This window comes from Centroberyx affinis, unplaced genomic scaffold, assembly GCF_046629955.1.
Source record: "Centroberyx affinis isolate AG114_WGS23_722 - 3 ecotype Tasmania unplaced genomic scaffold, CSIRO-AGI_Caff_v1 ptg006429l_1, whole genome shotgun sequence".
NCBI classification, from domain to species: Eukaryota; Metazoa; Chordata; class Actinopteri; order Beryciformes; family Berycidae; genus Centroberyx; species Centroberyx affinis.
The window spans coordinates 1-18,707 of NW_027283262.1; the positions used below are offsets into that span (position 1 = coordinate 1).

Sequence of the window (18,707 nt, forward strand, 5' to 3'; positions counted from 1 at the left end):
TTTACCTAAAGTTTTAGAAAAATAAGTTTTTACTCAGTATCCCTTTTAAACACCAACAATATTTTTGAGAAATTCCAATCAGGTTTTAGATCACTACATAGCACAGAGACAGCCCTCCTCAAAATCACAAATGACCTGCACGGTTTTATTTCATTATTTATGTATTATTTTAGACCTCAGTGTAGCATTTGACACCGTTGATCATGCAGTACTAATTGATTGCCTTGAGCACTGTGGGTATCTCTGGCTCAGCACAGAATTGGCTCAGGTCCTATCTATCAAATATCTATCAAAGAACCTTTTCAGTTATAACAGACAATTCCTCATCTTCCTCAGTAGACTTCACCTGTGGGATCTCTCAGGGCTCAATTCTAGGCCCCCATACTTTTTCCCCCTCTCTATGATTCCTCTTGGCAGTATCAGTCATAGACACAATGTTTCCTTACATTGATACACAGACGATTTCCAGATATACCTTCCCTTAAAACCGGGTGACCCAAACCCCAATCACACTCTTAAGAACTGCCTCGCTGACATTAAGGATTGGAGGTCCCAGAACATTTTACAACTGAATTACAACAATTCTGAAATACTCCTTTTTGGCTCTCCAAGCTCCAGACATCATGTTCTACAGGACCTTGGTAGTCAGCCTTCAAACCTAGGAAACCTAGGCTAGAAACCTAGGAGTGATCTTTGACAGTGACCGGACTTACGAGGAATAGGTACAGACTAAAGACAGTAGAGCAGTCTTGCTTCCTACAATTAAGAAATATATCTAAAATAAAGTATTTTTTATCCGTCTCAGATCTAGAGATCATCCATGCTTTTATCTCATCTTGTTTAGACTACTGCAACTCCCTGTATTCCTGCCTAAGGCAAAAATCACTCACTTCCAGCTGGTTCAGAATGCAGCAGCTAGGACCTTAACTGGTACCAAACAAAGACACCACATATCCCCAATTTTAGTGTCTCTCCACTGGTTGCTAGTTAGATATAGTGACTTCATTGATGGATACCTGCTGTTTCTTATAGAGAACATACTGTACTGTAGTACCCTATATATAGCCTCAGAAATTGATATGGCAATCTAGTGTCCCTTACAGAGGACAAAAATACATTGCTGGGTAACAGAAAACACAAAAATGGTTCCCCCTGACAATGCATTGTCAACTTCAAGTATCAGAATAAAGTGCTCTGCCTCTCAGTGTCTTCACAATCCTCCATCTATCTCTAAAATGTGCTGCAGAGTAGAATATAATAACTTATGCAGAGTAAGCAGAGGACACAATAATTCTTTTCTTACAATAAAATATCTGACTGGCTGATAAGCGGTAGAGACATTACTGAATGTGTGTTCTGATAAAAATTCAACTGGTTTGACTAATATTTTATATGGAGGAAAAGCTGGTAGCATTTATCAAGCTGAAGGTGGTAGAATATAAAACAGCGGCCGTCTTATCTCGTCTGCCGTCCTCTGTCATAGATTTATAGAGGGGGAATTTAATGTCCATGGATTTCCTTCCTCTGGGCTCTGATCTTTGTTCAGACTTTGCATCTTTTTTTATCAACTTTCAATTTAATTACAATGGCATTCCTCCAAATATGGATGCCGTCCTCAATGAGGATTTGAAATGCATCTTAATGGCAGCTTGTGAATGAGTGCACTATTGTTCATGACATTGTAGTGGGAAGATATTAAACCATGCCTCTATTATAGATGGAAACACCCTAAGGGGGGAGGGCTTCAGCTATTTGTCTATTGACATTCAAGCCAGCCACTCACTAATACAGATTTAATAGACTGAAGACAGATAGCCAATTAATGCCACACTCTCCGGCAATCACACTTTCCAAGATAATGAAGATCGATATTGTCTACTGTGGAAACCGCATAAATGAACTCAGAAAGGGCTTAATTCATCTCACTACTGAGTCATACACAATGATTTACTGTGGTTGTGAACTGGTCCAAGGGAGCAATCAACTGACTTAAAAAGGCATTGGATGCATTTGAACTACAGACCCTTCAAATATGTCCCCAGACAGGGTCAAACAGCATTGGGAATGGTAAACACAGTGATGGTGCTCTTTACCCAATTGTTTCAGCAGCACATTATTGTTTTATGTAGTCCTGAGTGCTGGGTTCACTGAAATTATCTTCACACTGTGACCAAGTTTGATCATTGCTTTACATTAGAACAAAAGTAATTTCAGCATAGGGCTGCACAATATTGACAAAAAATCATATTGCAATTTTTCGATATTGTAGATTTTTCAGAAACAAGAAATATTATTTATTAAAAAAACAACTGATGTTGTTGCTTAAGATTTGCTAATTTATAGGCCAGAAATTGGGCTCAGCACCAGAATACCAGAGAGAATCCATTTTGAGCAGCAACCACTGATGAAACAATTGTAGCCTCATGCCATTTGGAAATTGAAGTAGTTCATATTGCAATTTCCAATGTTTAGCATCAATATGCCTTTGTGAACCAGGTTCAGGCTGTGATGTGATTTTGCTTTTACCTTCTTGAGTGCTCCAGATGTGCTCCAGGCCTGCCTCTCCTCTGGGCTGAACTTGGCTGAGAGTGCGGCCAGAGCCTGGGTATACTGCAGGTTGTACAGCATCTTCACCACACAGGTGAAGTGTTCTACACAGAAGACAGACGGGACAAGCCAGGCGGAAACACAAAGAGGAGAAAAGAAGAATAACTTTCATAGTCCTTTCATTATTACAAATGTCTCAAACAACATATTCAGCAGAGGACTTCAGCATGTGCGCATGTGTTATTTTATGCACAAAAGTAATTAACTGAGAAACTACAAACTCCTCTAGAGTCAATACAATAAATGCCCAATCAAAGAGGTTGAAAGCCATTCACAGGGTGGGGGCAATCTATTGGGTTCTTCATTTCTGCTTCTAGAGCTTCATCGAACAGTGGGGGGGTAATTAGCAGAAGGCTTCAGGTGGGGAATGCAATCTGAAGGAGGTTTGAGTTTGGCACTGAAAGGAACAACAAAGAGTGCCATTATTTGCCCTTCCACAGGAAAGGGCTGCTGACAGCTCCACTGTTCTGGTCATTGTGCCAAGTGTTGTAAAAAAACACACAGATGACCCCTCCTTACAGCGATGAAAGGCAACCAGGCTCCTTGGGGACAGATAACTCACGATTCCTTGTATTTCTCTAAACAAAAAAAATAACTTAATAAAAAACATAAGAAAACAAAACAAAACGTAGGTTTCGTGACCTCCATTGTTATGCCCTATGCTTCAATAATAGGCCTGTTGTACAAAAAAATAAATAATAAAAAAATCAATTCTCTTTCTCACAATGACGCAGGTTTGGCTTGATCAATTTGGAATTGAAAAGAGACAAAGTCCATTTAAAAGCTAATCAGATACTGAGTGTCGTTTTCCCCAGCAGAGGCTGAAGGGCAATGTGAGGGGGTGTTACATAGCCTACAGGCAGGATGCAGTACATGCTGCAAAATGGCACCTTGAGAAAAATCTGATACAGTCACACACAATCCTTAACTGAATTTGTTTAAGATTGTGAATTACAGGTTAAGAAAGCATTTAGGATATCTAATTAGAATGTTAACCATTACAAGCTACATCTTTCACCAAATTCTCCTTTTCCATGTTCAAAAAGATTTTTAGATTCTAAATGTTCCTGCCAGCTGTCAACCTAGTTCAGTCATCAATGAAATGATCAACTTGCTGTGACACTGCTCCCATTAAATATGATTGCAGCCATTTGGGCCAGGTCTTTAGGTGGCCCTCCCCCTTCTGCAGCGAAGGGCTGAGCTGGAGGAGATCTGACGATGAGTCGGAGATGAAGGGCACACAAAGGAGGTGCATCCCTCCCATCACCAGAACTGTGTCACTCTGATCCTCACAGCCAAATAATGGCAACAGGAGCATAGATAAGAGACTCCAAATGCATCCTCCTAGCATTCGACCATGATTAGGACTGATAATGGGACTGTCATTGTGGAGCAGCCACCAAGAAACTCCCCGCTCTCTCGCAGCCTCATGAAGCAGACACAGGAGCGGTACCTTTTCGCAGAGGCTGTGGCATGGTCAACACGAAGATAATCAGTAGAGACGGAACATCTCGAAACAGCATTGGCACCTCAGGTCTCTCTTCATCAAAGCCACTGCAAAACAAGCAAAAAGAGCTTTTCAGAATATCAGAATATTTTTTGGCCCAATGTCAAATTGCTATTGTGACGAAAACAGACACAGAGGCATGAATGGATTAAATGATTTAAGACCTGCATTTATTTTGTTCTTCTAACAAGATGTCCACGCAAATGGTGAAATGCAGGCACTCTCCATGATAGGAATTATGGACCCATTATAAATATAGTAAATATTGACTGTTCTTTTCATTAGAGGGATGAGAGCAAAGTCCTTGCTGAGTACAACACTTTAAATTTGCTTAAACAAAGACATGGCTTTTACAAGTCCTCCACTTAAATACAGCTGGAAAAGGCCCATTTCCTTGTATCCCCTGACCGACTTCCTTAATGCAGCCCTAGTTACATTTTGTTATTTTATGCCATCTCCATTTAAATGTCTTCTTTTCTGTTGACAACCCAGTGAGACTCCAATCTCCACTCTACTCTTAAGAGGCCTCAGGGGATTTTCAATGAAAGGAACTGCACTTACAGAATAATACCTTCCATTACCAATGCACTCACCAGTTAATTCCACTGCACATTGGAGAAAAGCCTTACAGGATGGTATTAGACTTTCTGGTAAAACCACTGCATACAGTATACACAGTGACATAGAGTAAAAGGAATAAATGCAGCTACTTCTGAATGACATCAATGTAGTTATGTCAAATCATAATGAACAGGCCTACATACCTCTAAAGTTTACTCAATAAAAGAAAGGATATCTGGGTAAGAGCAAAAAAGCATCTATGCAAAAACATCTCTCTCTGTCCTATTTAAATAGGCTAGTTCAGGTTGACCGCCTAGGGGTGTCAATGACAGTGCTGCCTCCCGAATCCCTAACAAGGTATTTTTAAACACCAAATGGCTCCACTGAGAATACTGTATGGTTGTGAGCACTTCAATAGTAACAGGTGTAAAAGCTGTCTTCCAACACTAACAGGGAGGAATGGTTGTTGAAGCTCATCTTATATTGCTAAGTGCTGCGAGTGGGATTTTTACAGCTGTTTCGACTGTGAATCCTGACAACCAAACTCTGTTAAGGATAGAAAGGCATGTTTTGACCTAGTGATTTAAGACATGGAAAAAGACAATGTGGTAGAAAATATGCCTTTTGTTAAATACGGGTTTGTGTCAAAGCTGGGTGGACAGCTGAAGGTTGAGATGCTGTGCTGCAGCAGTGCTGGTATGGTGTTGGTGTGGTGCAGTTGTTCTCAGTACAGTGATTTTGACAGGGTCGTTTCACTCTCTGTGGAGTGCCCGGTAATTTGCCAGATGCGGCAATTATTGGTATCTATGGCAACCACACATGGTCCCTTTTCTGTTTTTAGCTCCTCTTTGTGTGGAGGAAAAGCTGTTGGGGGCAGGAGGAAATGGTGGTGTTTAGAGAGAGGGCAAAGTGGCACTTTGATTACGTTCTTGTGTGTAAGCGAGGGGTAGCATTAGGGTAAGCAGTGTCTACGGTGAATCTGTGAGGTATGAGGCAGAACGTATAAATGGATTTCCTAAAGGAAGATGTGCTTGAAGAAGAAAGTCACTCACTCTGCCTCTCTGCTTTGTGAAACCTGAGTCAGCCTAGTCCAGGGATTGTAGGCTGAATCAATGCTGTACAGACGCATGTGCATGGCCAGCACATGGAACAGCTGATCTGCAAGGCAAAAAAAACCAAAAAAACCCACACATCAGTGTAATGTTCAGAGAGAAATCACAGCGCTGACAGGAACAAAACCAGTTCTGTAATTGTTCACCTCAGTGCCCATTGCCACACCCGGCCAGCTATCAGTGTGGATCAAATGATGAAAGCAGTGGACTTGAACTGACTGCACTGAGTGCAGGCTAATGGTTTGGCTGGGATAAAACCAGGCCAAACCAGATGGATACATGGTAGCGCTCAATAGCTCCGGGCAGCTCTTTGGTCAGGTCACACCTGCTCACTGTGGAACTAATAGAACATGAAGAGAGACCCCTCCACAATCTCTGGTGTATACACTGGCTTTTGATAGCAAGACCATTCAGAGCCCATATAGACTCTTTGTCACAAGCAAACCTGTTAGAAGTACCAAAGTGTACAACATCACAGCTAACCTCAACATGGGTAAGAGGCAGCACAGAAACAACCTTGTGACCTAAGCAGGGATTTTGGAAGAAAAGCAGTGAGATAAAGGTCGATACCTTTAAAAAGGGCACAATATGTTAAGTAATGTATCCCCAACTGGAGAAGTGTCCTTCTCTTTATCTCATTAGTCCAGAAACAAATTAACCTACTTTTTGCTCATTATGACCTAAATCCAAGCTAGCACCTATTAAAGCCAGAGTTTGAAACTAGCATAAGAGCAATAGATTCACAGCACATATGAACCATGTTTGAAACTAATTCCACTAAATCAATCAGTTCCATTTAGTCTCATCTCTAGGTGCACACAACAACCTTCTGTATAACCTAAGCCTGCTTTGGGCAACACTTACAGAAAACCAACGAGCAACACTAATCCTATTTGATTTTGTTTTCCAGGGATTTATGATGCTGTAATGCAGCAAAAATACTTCATATAACCAGCTCTGCAATATTGACATTTGTGAACTGTCAATACCTAGACCAACACTGCCCTCCACAGGTGAAGACAGAAACAGCATGGGGAAAGCACAGTGTCTGACTCTGTACCAGTCCCTGTGTCAGAAAGGGTTAGCATTCCTCCACTGGGAGATGACGAGTCAACACCACGGAGCGCCACTCTGTCGCCCAACACCATCTAATGGCCTTCAGTCTAGTAGGAAACCAGGCAAGCAGTCATGATTCCAGCTAATAGCACTTTTTTCAGGCGGATAGCAGTCTGCTGTTCCCCCATACTTAGGAGGCCCTCAGTTTGGCTTCAGATATTGATCTATTTCCTCTGTTTTCGATGATGCGACTAATGATGATGCTTTAGCTCTGGTCTTGTCATTGCTCTGATTATAGATTTGTAACACTGTGTGACCTTTGAGATTCCTAGATTATCAACATCTTCATTCAATAGACACATATTTTTCCGAAAACACAGTCTGAGGTACAGATCATCCTGATTAAAGAACCTGGTAAAGAACTGCTATAGTCATATACATATATACCATATACCGTCAACCTACACATATTAACACTAAAGTTACGGGTAGTTTCCTAGCTTGATTGTGTTCAAAATCCCGTCACTTACTTCACTGTAAAGCTTTATGTACCTCTAGTTTGCTGCTAGCGCTGCTCTCCAATACACACCCAAGGGTCAAAGCAAGCTCCAACAGTTGAACCCAAAAAGCAATTAAACTCGTCCTCTCAACACAATAAGACACAATTCTCTACTGATTAGCTGCCTTTTCCCCAGGGATTACTGGCATGCGATGGGCATTCTACATGTAAAATAAATAATAAATAATAAAATCAGCCACTCAAAAACGATTGAGATTTACTGAAGCTGGCCGACACGAACCAATTGATTCTGCACGACTGTAAGGTCAACGTGATTTGCCTTCAAACACACTGTGGGGCTGAAGCAGCTCTTAGACTAATTCAAATATTTGGTGCTGAATAAACCAGACATTCTATTTGAAGGAGCTGATGTAGCCTATTTTAAGGGATTGCCAGGCAGCTCCCCTCTGTGGTCCATGGCGTCCTCATCAGTTAAACAGAAGAAATGCCTACTGGGATATAGGCTTAGGAACTCCCTGGGCTCTCACAGTTAGCACATGTCTGCCGTTTTCCTCCATATCCCATTCCCAAAGAAGAGCGAACACTAATGTACTGCAACTGAGTAAATTTGGCCGTCAGCACGGCTACACAGTTAATGTAGCTCAGAAAATGGCATACCTCCAGTGTGAAATCTCTTCTCAGCCACTCAAGGATGACAGGCCATTTCACTGCAGCAGCCAGCAGCCACCACTTTGAATTTATCATCACTTAACAGACTAATTAAACAAAGAGAAAATGGCTTGTGCTCCTTATTATGCTTCTGATAAATTTGCTTCTAGTTTTATTAATATCACTGAGTCTTTTAATCTCACTCAACAAGTAACAGGCCCTGCACACATCAGAGGGCATACTCTGGACCTTGTTTTTACTCTTGGTTTAAATGTTGATTCCGTTTTTGCTGAGGATCTTTTCATTTCAGATCATAACTGTGTTCTATTTGACTTGTCTTTTAATTTGGATATTTTACCTTGTCGTTGTGAAATTAATTCTCGCATCCTAAACCATCTCTCTGCGGCAAAGTTTTCCGCTGCCTTTTACAACAGCCCTGTTATTATGCCTAATAGTGATGTTGATTCCCAAGTACAGTCTTTTAATGAGCACTGCCTTTCTGTCCTGGATAAAGTTGCTCCTATAAAGACTAGATTGACTCCTCTGATTTATTCCTCCCCCTGGATGAATGACAGTATTCGCTCTCTTAAATACACTCATTACAGCTGTCTTAGATGAGCACAACATTTTTGATAAGTTTCAGTTTGGTTTCCGTCGGTTGCATTCAACAGAAACAGCTCTTCTGAGAGTCTCAAACGATCTGTTAATGCAGGGTGATGCAGGAGAATGTTCTGTATTGGTACTACTAGATCTCAGTGCTGCTTTTGACACTGTGGATCACTGTATATTGGTTGAGAGGCTCAGGCAGTGGGTATCTCTGGATCAGCCTTGGATTGGTTCTCCTCGTACCTGTCAGACAGGTCTTTCTCAGTTTCAGTTCATAAATATGTCTCATCAACTGAATCTCTGTTTTGTGGTGTTCCCCAAGGTTCGGTCCTGGGCCCCATGCTGTTTACATTATACTTGCTCCCTCTCAGGCAGATAATTAGAAATTTTAAAGGTATCTCCTTCCATTGTTATGCAGACGATATTCAATTATATATTTTGTTTAATCCACAAAATGTTTCAAAACTGTCTGTTCTACTGAAGTGCCTCAACTCTATAGAAGATTGGATGGCAGATAATTTTCTTCAGCTAACAAAACAGAAGTTCTTGTTTCTGCCCCAGATGACGTTGTCCCGAAGGTGATGGAAAGTCTTTGACCAACATGTAAATTGTTTGGTTCGATCCTGTTTCTACCAGCTGAGAAACATTGCTAAACTCAGGTCCATTGTGTCCATAGCTGAGATGAAGATGATTATACATGTCTTGATTACTGTAATTCTCTTTTCACCTGTCTTAGCAAGACATCCTTAGCAAGACATCCCTAAACCTCTTACAAGTGGTCCAAAATGCTGCTGCCAAGCTTCTTACCAAGTCCTCCAAAAGGTCTCATGTAACACCAATCCTGATGACACTGGCTTCCCATCAAATTCAGAATCCAGTTCAAGATTCTTGTAATCACGTTCAGAGCCTTGCATGATCAGGCACCTGCTTACATTAAAGAGCTACTGCAGCCTTATATTACCAGTAGGACTCTGAGGTCCTCTGATCAGGGTCTGTTGGTTGTTCCTCGCTCCAGGCTTAAGACAAAGGGTGACTGTGCTTTTGAGGTTGTAGCTCCTAAACTTTGGAACTCTCTCCCACTGGACTTAAGATCTGTGGACACTGTGGACACTTTTAAAAAGCAGCTCAAGACCCATGTGTTTAGACTTGCTTTTGTTTCATTTTTCTTTATCCATTTTTGTGATGTCTTATGTTTTTAGCTGGATGTCTGCATTTAATGTCTGCTGCTCTGTTTATTATTTTGCTTTCTTTGTTTTATTGTGAAGGACTTTGTGACGTCTGTTCTTGAAAGGTGCTATATAAATAAATAAATAAACTTAAACTTATTACAAACTGAACTCTTACACTTCAAAATGCCTTTTCCACAGATCTTACATAATTGAATGAATTTGAAGATTTTGGTCAGTAATCAATACGAGGTGTGCTGATAGTGGCTGGGCAATGTGACTGTCAATTAAACCGTCACTAGTCAAACACATGTTTCAGTGTCATTTCAACATTACACTCATTACAACAAAACTGCACATTTTTATGGACATATAGGTGAAGGGGGTTAAAACCAAGAGTCAACTACTGACAATTTAGAATAATAATAATAGAGGTCCATGTACCATTATCAAGCCTTTGCCTTGCCACAGTGGCCTGGTGCAGCTCTGTACATCAAGATCACAGTTTTCATCCTCCCCCAGACGCATGCCCTTGCCAGTTGTCACACAATCAACGAAAACAGCACTTGACCCATTTGTCTGCTTCATTTACCCTGACTGCTCGAGCTCCCAACAGCTCACCTGGGATAGCATCTCTCCTTGCCTGCCATTGCTAATCGACCTTTTCTTTTCTTTTTTTGAACAAATGGTTCAACAGTAACATGGACCAACGGCTTTGATCTCAACTCAGACACTTCATTACACAGGGGCCGGTGGGACATGACGTCCTGCCACCTGCAGTAAACCACAAGTCACTGTAATCACCAGCTTAAACGGCAGAATAGACATAACATCATAATAACTAAATAATCATGGTTTTTATACTAATCAATTTTGAAAACATACATGAATATTCTAAGGAAAAAGGAAATGTCACTTGTCTACTGACTGTCTCTTCTATTGTTGCTATTGTTTGACCCTTGCAGTCACCACTGGTTGCTTCATCAACAATACATGAATTAAACCTTATTCTAATGTTGCACCTGCTGTAAGTAGCTCTGATTAAGAGTGTCTGCTAAATGCCTATAATGTAATCTAAAAACATGATACCACAATTGAATGTCTACATACTATAGGTTAAAGGGCTAGCTAACAAATTAACATTTGAGCCTAATTTTTAATTTGTGGCCAACATGGAAACAATTTTTGATGATCACAGTAAATGGGTCTAAGAACTCGTTTGTTGAACCATCCCATTGATGTGTTAATATCAGGCCATACCAAATTTTTGGAGGACAAGGTCATTCACAGTCCACCTGACACATAAACTTACACACAATGTAGGTTAGTGGGCGTGAACATTTGATTTGATTGTTTTTAGAAGATAATTTATAAATGACATAAGAAATGAGTGGGTGCAGGAGTAACTACTCACTGAGACAGGAGCGTTTGGCCGCTGCACTGGCCCCTCCAGAACACAGGTTTCCTCCCCGGTGCACAAGCTCCAACTCCAGGTTGGTCCTAAGGAGACACAGCCATGACTATTAGTAGGTAGCATAAGTCTATTATGTGCATATTTCTCTCACACACACACACACACACACACACACACACACACACACACAAAAGCATATTCCAACCCTCCCATAATCTTCCAGCATCACCCCTTAAAGACATGCATCACAAACTAAAATAGTGTAAGGGAAAAAAAAAACAACAATAACAGCAACAACAACAAAAAAATGGTAGAGTATCATCAGATTCAGCTTTTGGTTAGGTACGCTGCCTCTTTTCACCAGTTTTATTAGGAAGATGAAAGATGTTGCCTAGTCAAGCCATTTGCCGTTAAATGCGCCTGTTTTGCAGCAGCAATTCCGTATCAAATAAATGACAGCTTTCTGAGTCTGATTTTGCACAAGCCGGACCATTAGCATAAAAGCTGTTCCATCCAGTCTGCATGCATAATCCCCAATGTGCATTTCCCATGCATATCCATATGCACATTTCACTCCTGAATTTCAATTCCCTTTACCCAAAACAGTGAAAAAATACTAATACCTTTAACAAAGTACATAGATGGTAAAAACAGATAGGCATTACTAAAATAAGACTGAGCTGGGCCTGTTTTCATCCCGCCACTGGCTATTTCTTACTATGGGCCAAGGAGGTGGGGGCAAATCCTTGGGTTTCCTGGGAGAAAAAGCAATTTCACATAGATAATGCAGCCACGGTGAAGCTCCATCTGGCTTCTGCTGATAAGAGCGCCCCTGTGACAGAGGAATTTTCCACTCCTCAGGCAATTTGCGCTGTTCATTGAACTTCAGAGAGCCAACAGGCACCCAGACACACTCAGGGGATCTCTCTGTGCAGGGTTGAGGGAACCACAGCATTGGGTGGGCAAAAGGTCTGGAGGGGTGAGGTCTAGGAAGGGCAGAGTTTTTGGAATGGGGGGGTAAAGAGTTAAAGACCCCAAGGTGAAGTGCAAGCCAGTCATCTCTTTGACCTGTGACCGGTCTGCTGAGATAATACAAATTCCCTTAAATTTGCCGCCATTCATCAACCTCTTTCCCATCACTTACATATCGGGAATAAAGAAAATAAAATTGACAGCAGTCAACTGTATTCACACCATGAGAGAGACCATATAATTCAAGGTACTGCAGAACTCTAAATACCTGTGAATGGGCAATCTGCAGAATTGCAAGTGTGACTAAGCAAGCTTGAGAGTGACCACTCTGAAGAAAAGTGGTCCTAAAATTCAGTCAGTGAGGGTGCAATAAATCCATACTCAGTCAGACCTAAAGGACTCAGTGAAGATGGAGGAGCAAGAGTCAATACCATTTTACTGCAGCCTAAATTGACAAAGCTGCCAGTGCTGCTTTGAAAAAACATTATTCTAGCAACACCTCTGGATCCAATATAGCAGTATAATCAGAGGTATGAATAAAGCCACTCAAGTAAACCTTCACAGCTCCCTGAGCAACTTTCAGAAAATGCCAAGCAATCCATATATTTGGTGCAGGTACAAAGACTGTGCAACATCTGCAGTATTGAATTTCAATTCCTATTCAGGGGGCCCTACACAAGTAAAAAAGTAACAAAATAAGACTACAATTCTGGAGAGAGGACAGTACTCGCTTTCTGTGTGGACAGTCATTGTTATTCAAGGTGAGGAGCTGGCATTAAGAGGCAGACAGAAGAGCAGACAAGCGTTTAGTCCACCAGCCACAAAAGTCAATGGTGTGTGTGTGTGCATGCGTGTGGTGGTGCAGTTAGAGGACCTCCCTGTCCAAGGAGTGTAGATGTAGAGGTCAGTAGCCACAGAGACTCACTGAGAGATAACCCACTATGACCATGTCATTGCTCATACTTCAGGACTCACACACAAACACACACCTTTAGGGTAAAGGCTCGGTGTAGCTTTTTCTTAAAGCCTAAAAGGGGACTAGGACAGAGGTAAGGAATCCATCAAATTATAGGACCAGGTGCGTAAAGATGGCAGCATCCTGTTTTTTATGTGACTGATTGTCCCACAATGCAAAGCATCCAAAGGTCACCATTCAGTCCTTTCAGGTTGCAAACAATGGGTGTGCACTGCATTGTGGGATGGGGCAGGAGGACACCGATCCAAGAGTCCCGTATGCATGCACCTGGATCTTTATTATGTGAATCAAGTTAACTTTTTTACTCCGGTTCCAAATTACAAAATGTAGTCAGAGATTCCCTGACAACCACACCCAACTGATTATCTGTCTCGTTCTCACCTCTGAGAATAAAAGGTTATATCTATGTGAATTACATGGGAATGTAGGATTTGCATAACCATTGCTAAGGAGGGGTTTATGAGAGTCCAACCCTCCAATGTGACTCTGCTCTCACCTTGCCACAGAGTACATGAAGAGGAAATCATTATCAGGGGAGCCAGGATTCTTGCCATAGTCCATGTATTTCTTCTGGGTGGTGTTCTTGATGTCCTTAATAACCAGCTCCATCTCTTTACTCAAGTTGGACTCCGTCTGAAAAAGAATACAATGAAGTCAAAATTCCTTTCTAGTATGAGCTTGAGGATGCTAACTTACTAAGCTAAAAGAAAAAAAAAAGAAGGCAAGATATATCTACAGTATAAAAGTTGGCATGAGAAGATGGGTTAAGCAGCAAAATTAGGCTGAATTAGGGTAACGTCCACAATCTTCCTGTGATGGCAAATTGTGACAAAATGTTAAGTGGCAAGTATTTACAACAAAAGTCAGTATTCCACACAGTTTGGAGTCAAACATTTCTTGTAATCATAATCACTGTCTCTTTGTTGTTAGCAACTAGTGAGGTGAAGCACTGTGTTTAGAGGACCGGTAATCATGAAGCATGAAACTTTACTGATGCTCCTAGGAAAAATCTCTTTTCACTCCTCCCCCTTCATAGGCAGTTTAGAGAGCATGTGCTTTCACAAGGAGTTTATGGACGTTGTGATATATTATAGTAACATACAATCCACATAATTTCCATTCATAACTTTCACTATAGCTGTTTTCATTTCAACCAACTTTTCACCTAAATCATTGCGTAGCTTTCCTATTGAACTGAAAGTTTCAGTTTGCTTGGCTCAACGCTGCACTCGAGTGCATCTTTGTGCAAACTTTATTGTCATTGTACTGCTGTGCAAGACAACAACACAACGAAATTACGATGGCAGATATATGATGGCAGTATATGTATGTATAAGTATTATGTTTCTGCCTTCACTGTTTTAGTTGTCATGAATTTTTGTTTTAAATTACTTAATTAAAAATATCAATTATGAAATGCACCTTTTCTGCTCTTCATTCTGCTGCTGCAACACAAAGTGCTCTGTGCCACTTGATTTCTAAAATAACACCATAAAAAAGCGCATTCATTATAATTTACTGTTATTAAGCACCTGAATGTGCAACAGATTTCTGAACTCAGAAGTGGGAGCCTACAAGGACTTGAAGGCTGCATAAGACACTGCTAGCCTAAGTATTTAAGAGAAGCACTCCATATGAGAAGAAGAGCATGAAAAAAAAAAAGTAGGCCAACTTTTATTAATTTAAGGTCTGTTCCCATTTCATAGCACTATTTGAGTCTTTATATTCCTTTAATTCATGACTGGAAACTGGAGTCCTTGTTTAACATTTCAAACTACAATTCATTATAATGGGTCTGAAAACCTACTTTGACTGATGGTCTTGTTAAGTTAATCTTTTACTTGTTTTTAATAAACGCTAATGGAGTTAAGGCTGCAACCGAGTACTGTACTGTTACCATTTGGGTTGTACCTTTCAGTAATTTGCAACCTAGCCACAGAAAAGCAAAATGAAAAATATCCTGATGCATATTGCGAATCATGAGAGTATCTGAAGATATTGTGATATGATATTTTGTCCATATCGCCCACCCTCAGCACAGGGTCAGTTACAGAACAGCACCCCTGGATCTGGTAGAGATTCAGTCTCTTACTCAAGGACACTTCAGCAGGGCAGGTGCTTGCTGACCCAGGGCATTTGAACCAGAGTTCTCCGGTCAAAGCATGGTCTCTCTAACCACACCACCACCCTGTTGCCGTTTACACCGCAAGTCAATATTCCCTACAATTTGGAGTCAGTTGAATATTTCTGATAATTATAATGTTTGTCTCCGCTATCAGCCAATAGTGAGCTGACAGTGTTTCAGGACAGGTATGGAGACATACAGGGTGTTCGTAACAATGAACTCCTGGCCTTGTGGTGAAACTTACTGGGAAAAGGCCCAATTGCTCCTGTAGATCTTCTACCTCCTTTACCAGCACACACGTCTTCTTGTTAGTGGGCGTGTGCCAGGCGCCAGCCTCTGTGCCACGCCCAGGGCGACAGGGAAGGACACTGTTGGCAAATTGTCGACACAGTGGGCAGGTGAATTCACCCTTGTCAACAGAGAAGCCCTGCAGGACCTGGTCATTCTGGAAAAAACAGACCACACATCAGATCAACGCAAGAAACAAAAGCAAATAGAGCAGGATCACCTTCAACATGACCCATGTGACCTGGATTCAAAACTCTGAAACAGGTGACAGTCGCTGAACTTTGAAAAAGGGAATTTTACAGTAAGCAGGACAGCACGTTATTAGTTAACAACAGGCCTACTTACATGCATTGTAATAGACATGGGGTCAAGCTTTTTCTTACCCTCAGAGATTCCATGTAAGACTTGTGGCAATCTATATGTAAGGTGTGTCCACAGGTCTGTACGTAGACACCCCCATCCCAGCCTATTGACACAGACTGCAGACAAGAACTCTGCGAAATTCACAAGAGAACACAGCATGAAGATTAAGGGCATATTAATATCCCTACAATATACAGTGCCTACATAAAGTATTCAACTTCCTTGACTTTTTCCACATTTTGTCGTGTTGTAGCCTGAATTCAAAATGAATTACACTGAAATTATATTTTTTTCTATCAAGAATCTACACAAGATACCATATAATGACAAAGTAAAAACGTGTTTGAGAATTGTTTGTTAATTTATTGAATATTTTCTTGGATACAACTGTATCAGCTTGGCACATCTGGATTTTGGTATTTTCTCCCACTCTTACTTGCTTATTTACTCAAGCTCAGTGAAGTTGGATGAGGAGCATCTGAACGGCTATCTTCAAGTCATTCTACAGATTGTCAATGGGATTCAAGTCTGGACTTTGGCTGGGCCACTCAAGGACTTTCACATTCTTGTTCCGAAGTCACTCCATTGTAAATTTGTCTGTACATTTGCCTGCCATTTTGTCACTGACAAATAGATTCCATGAGTGAATGTCCAGCCAATCAAGTATAATTATTGTTGGTTTGAAGTTGATCTGTTGGAAGATTAGTGTAGTGGAGTGGGTTGTAATGTATTACTGAAGTCTAGGTACGGCAACCAAAATTATTTAAGAAGTAGAGTGATTTTTTTATTTGGGGCCCCTGTCCATTGGTGTGTTATGTGGTTGTACAACAGCGTTTGTCACACAATGTTGTGTGTTAAAAGTGATCTTACATGCAGCCATCAGCTGGCCTATAAATGTTACTACCATTGGCATTTCAGACATACATAGTTAAACAAGGACCTAGTAAAAGTCCTATAGTCTCTCAGCGACTTTAGCAGATGTAGATGCTTACCCTGCTGGCAAGCATAAAAATGAAATGTCAAGAAACAGAAATAATGGATATTAAATTTGCTGAAGCTGTTGTTTTACATTAAAATAAATTCAATCATTATTGGTGCTATTTTTGCTTTCAGCCATGCTCTCTCCCATCCAAAGCTGGCTATGTTTTCAGTGACTCAGACACCTACATCTTTGAAGAAGCGTTGCATGAGGGTGAGCCTGACATCATGAGCCACGCCACACGTGTCCACAGGGTAGATGTGCTCCTCATCACTTGTCGGCAGCTTCTTAGCCTCTTCGCTTTTGCAGCGGTGCCCCAGCACTGAAAGACAATCACAGCACAAACCAGCGGCACTCAGCAGTCAGTGACAATCACTCTACTCTAACTCATTGTAATGAATATTTCAGATTCACTGTTTATGGCTGTCTATAATATTTACATTAACCAGTCAAGGACTGTGATTGTGGCGAGAGAACATATGCCACGTTAATAACACAGATGTTTACACTTTTCACACCCCAATGCAAAATAATGACTGATAAATCAGACACAGCCAGTGACAGCTAATTTCCAGCACATAATCTCTGCAATCAGTGGCAGTGAAATCACACTGGAAGAATGTCCTGCTTTAAATGATGATAGTTTCTGGCCACCAAAGAGGACAATATAATCGTATGGTATTATGGACTCAACAAAATAATTCATGTGTGGTGTTTACATTGTTGTCTGGTTGCGGTTCTATAAAAATAAGTGGTGGTAGATCATGTAAGATGTTCCTTTGACCTTGAGGGCAGAGTGTTCGGAACCGCATTACAACGTGACTAATTACTAATCAAACATGCCATTTATTTTCACGACAGTGAGTGATCCTCCTCTGTCCGCAAAAATGGCATAGAAATTACTTCTTAACAGCAGTAGGCAGTATGTACAAGCAAGCAGGGATTAACGTGAATGATAAATGAGCCAATTAAAACAACAGCTAACCTGCCTATTAAAATGAGATTTCCAATATGGTGGATCCAAGCTGCCATGAATAACTGTTTGGTTTAACAGGCAAGGCTGGTGATAGGGGAGTAGAATCTCATGTCTGTGAAATACACCTCCTGTTAATTTGACCCCTCCACGCTGCAATTGCATTTGCAGGTTGTTTAAATTGTACTACAAATCAAGACAGTGATGAAACAAAGCGGTCCTGTATAGGCCATTAATTTAGGCATGTCTGAAAATGGAGGGGGGACGCTGGGTAATGCAGTACCTGAGGATGCCTGGAGGAGAACCACCAGGCCAGTGGGTCTGTCCTCGGTGGAAGGTCCGCTCTGGCCACAGATCACGCAGTCGTAAAGAACTTCAGACTCCATCACCTCAGACGCTCCTAGGTCCATGGCCGCCTCAGCATCTGGGGATTCTGTCACAAAAAACACCAAACGTAGGGTTGCAAAAGCTTCCTTTCAAACACTTCCACATAAAATCATACAAACAAAATGTTATCATAACCAGGGGATACACTGCAATAGCCTAAACAAACAAATACAAACAAAATGGAATAAAGATGAGATAAAATTGTGATTCGATTTTCTACTCTATGATCTGTTAGTGTTAACAAACTATCACCTAGGAGAGAGGGAAAACCATCCAACCAGAGGGGATGAGCTCGGCAAGCGGTGTGGGAAAACAAAAACATTGGGAGGTAATGTGGTGTGAAAGGCTTTCCTTTAGGAAGGCTTAAACATTGAGGTAACAACCCATGATTAAGGGAGGTCACTCACTGCAAGCCACGCTCCTACTCAGGGGACAAATATCATGCTC

The 18,707-nt window shown here is 41.1% G+C and overlaps 1 protein-coding gene across 1 annotated transcript in view; it reads right to left on the reverse strand.

The window, feature by feature from the left end:
• Positions 1 to 2,526: 2,526 nt before the first annotated feature.
• Positions 2,527 to 18,707, reverse strand: part of LOC139638510 (E3 ubiquitin-protein ligase ubr3) — a gene marked incomplete at both ends in the record, with an annotated part of 32,234 nt that continues 16,053 nt past the window's right edge. Inside the window, 9 exons of the mRNA XM_071512658.1 lie at positions 2,527 to 2,651; positions 4,061 to 4,161; positions 5,728 to 5,833; positions 11,198 to 11,283; positions 13,642 to 13,778; positions 15,515 to 15,715; positions 15,942 to 16,052; positions 17,089 to 17,222; positions 18,157 to 18,306. Of these exons, the coding sequence (XP_071368759.1) occupies positions 2,527 to 2,651; positions 4,061 to 4,161; positions 5,728 to 5,833; positions 11,198 to 11,283; positions 13,642 to 13,778; positions 15,515 to 15,715; positions 15,942 to 16,052; positions 17,089 to 17,222; positions 18,157 to 18,306 (1,151 nt within the window). The remainder of the gene's footprint in view (positions 2,652 to 4,060; positions 4,162 to 5,727; positions 5,834 to 11,197; positions 11,284 to 13,641; positions 13,779 to 15,514; positions 15,716 to 15,941; positions 16,053 to 17,088; positions 17,223 to 18,156; positions 18,307 to 18,707) is intronic.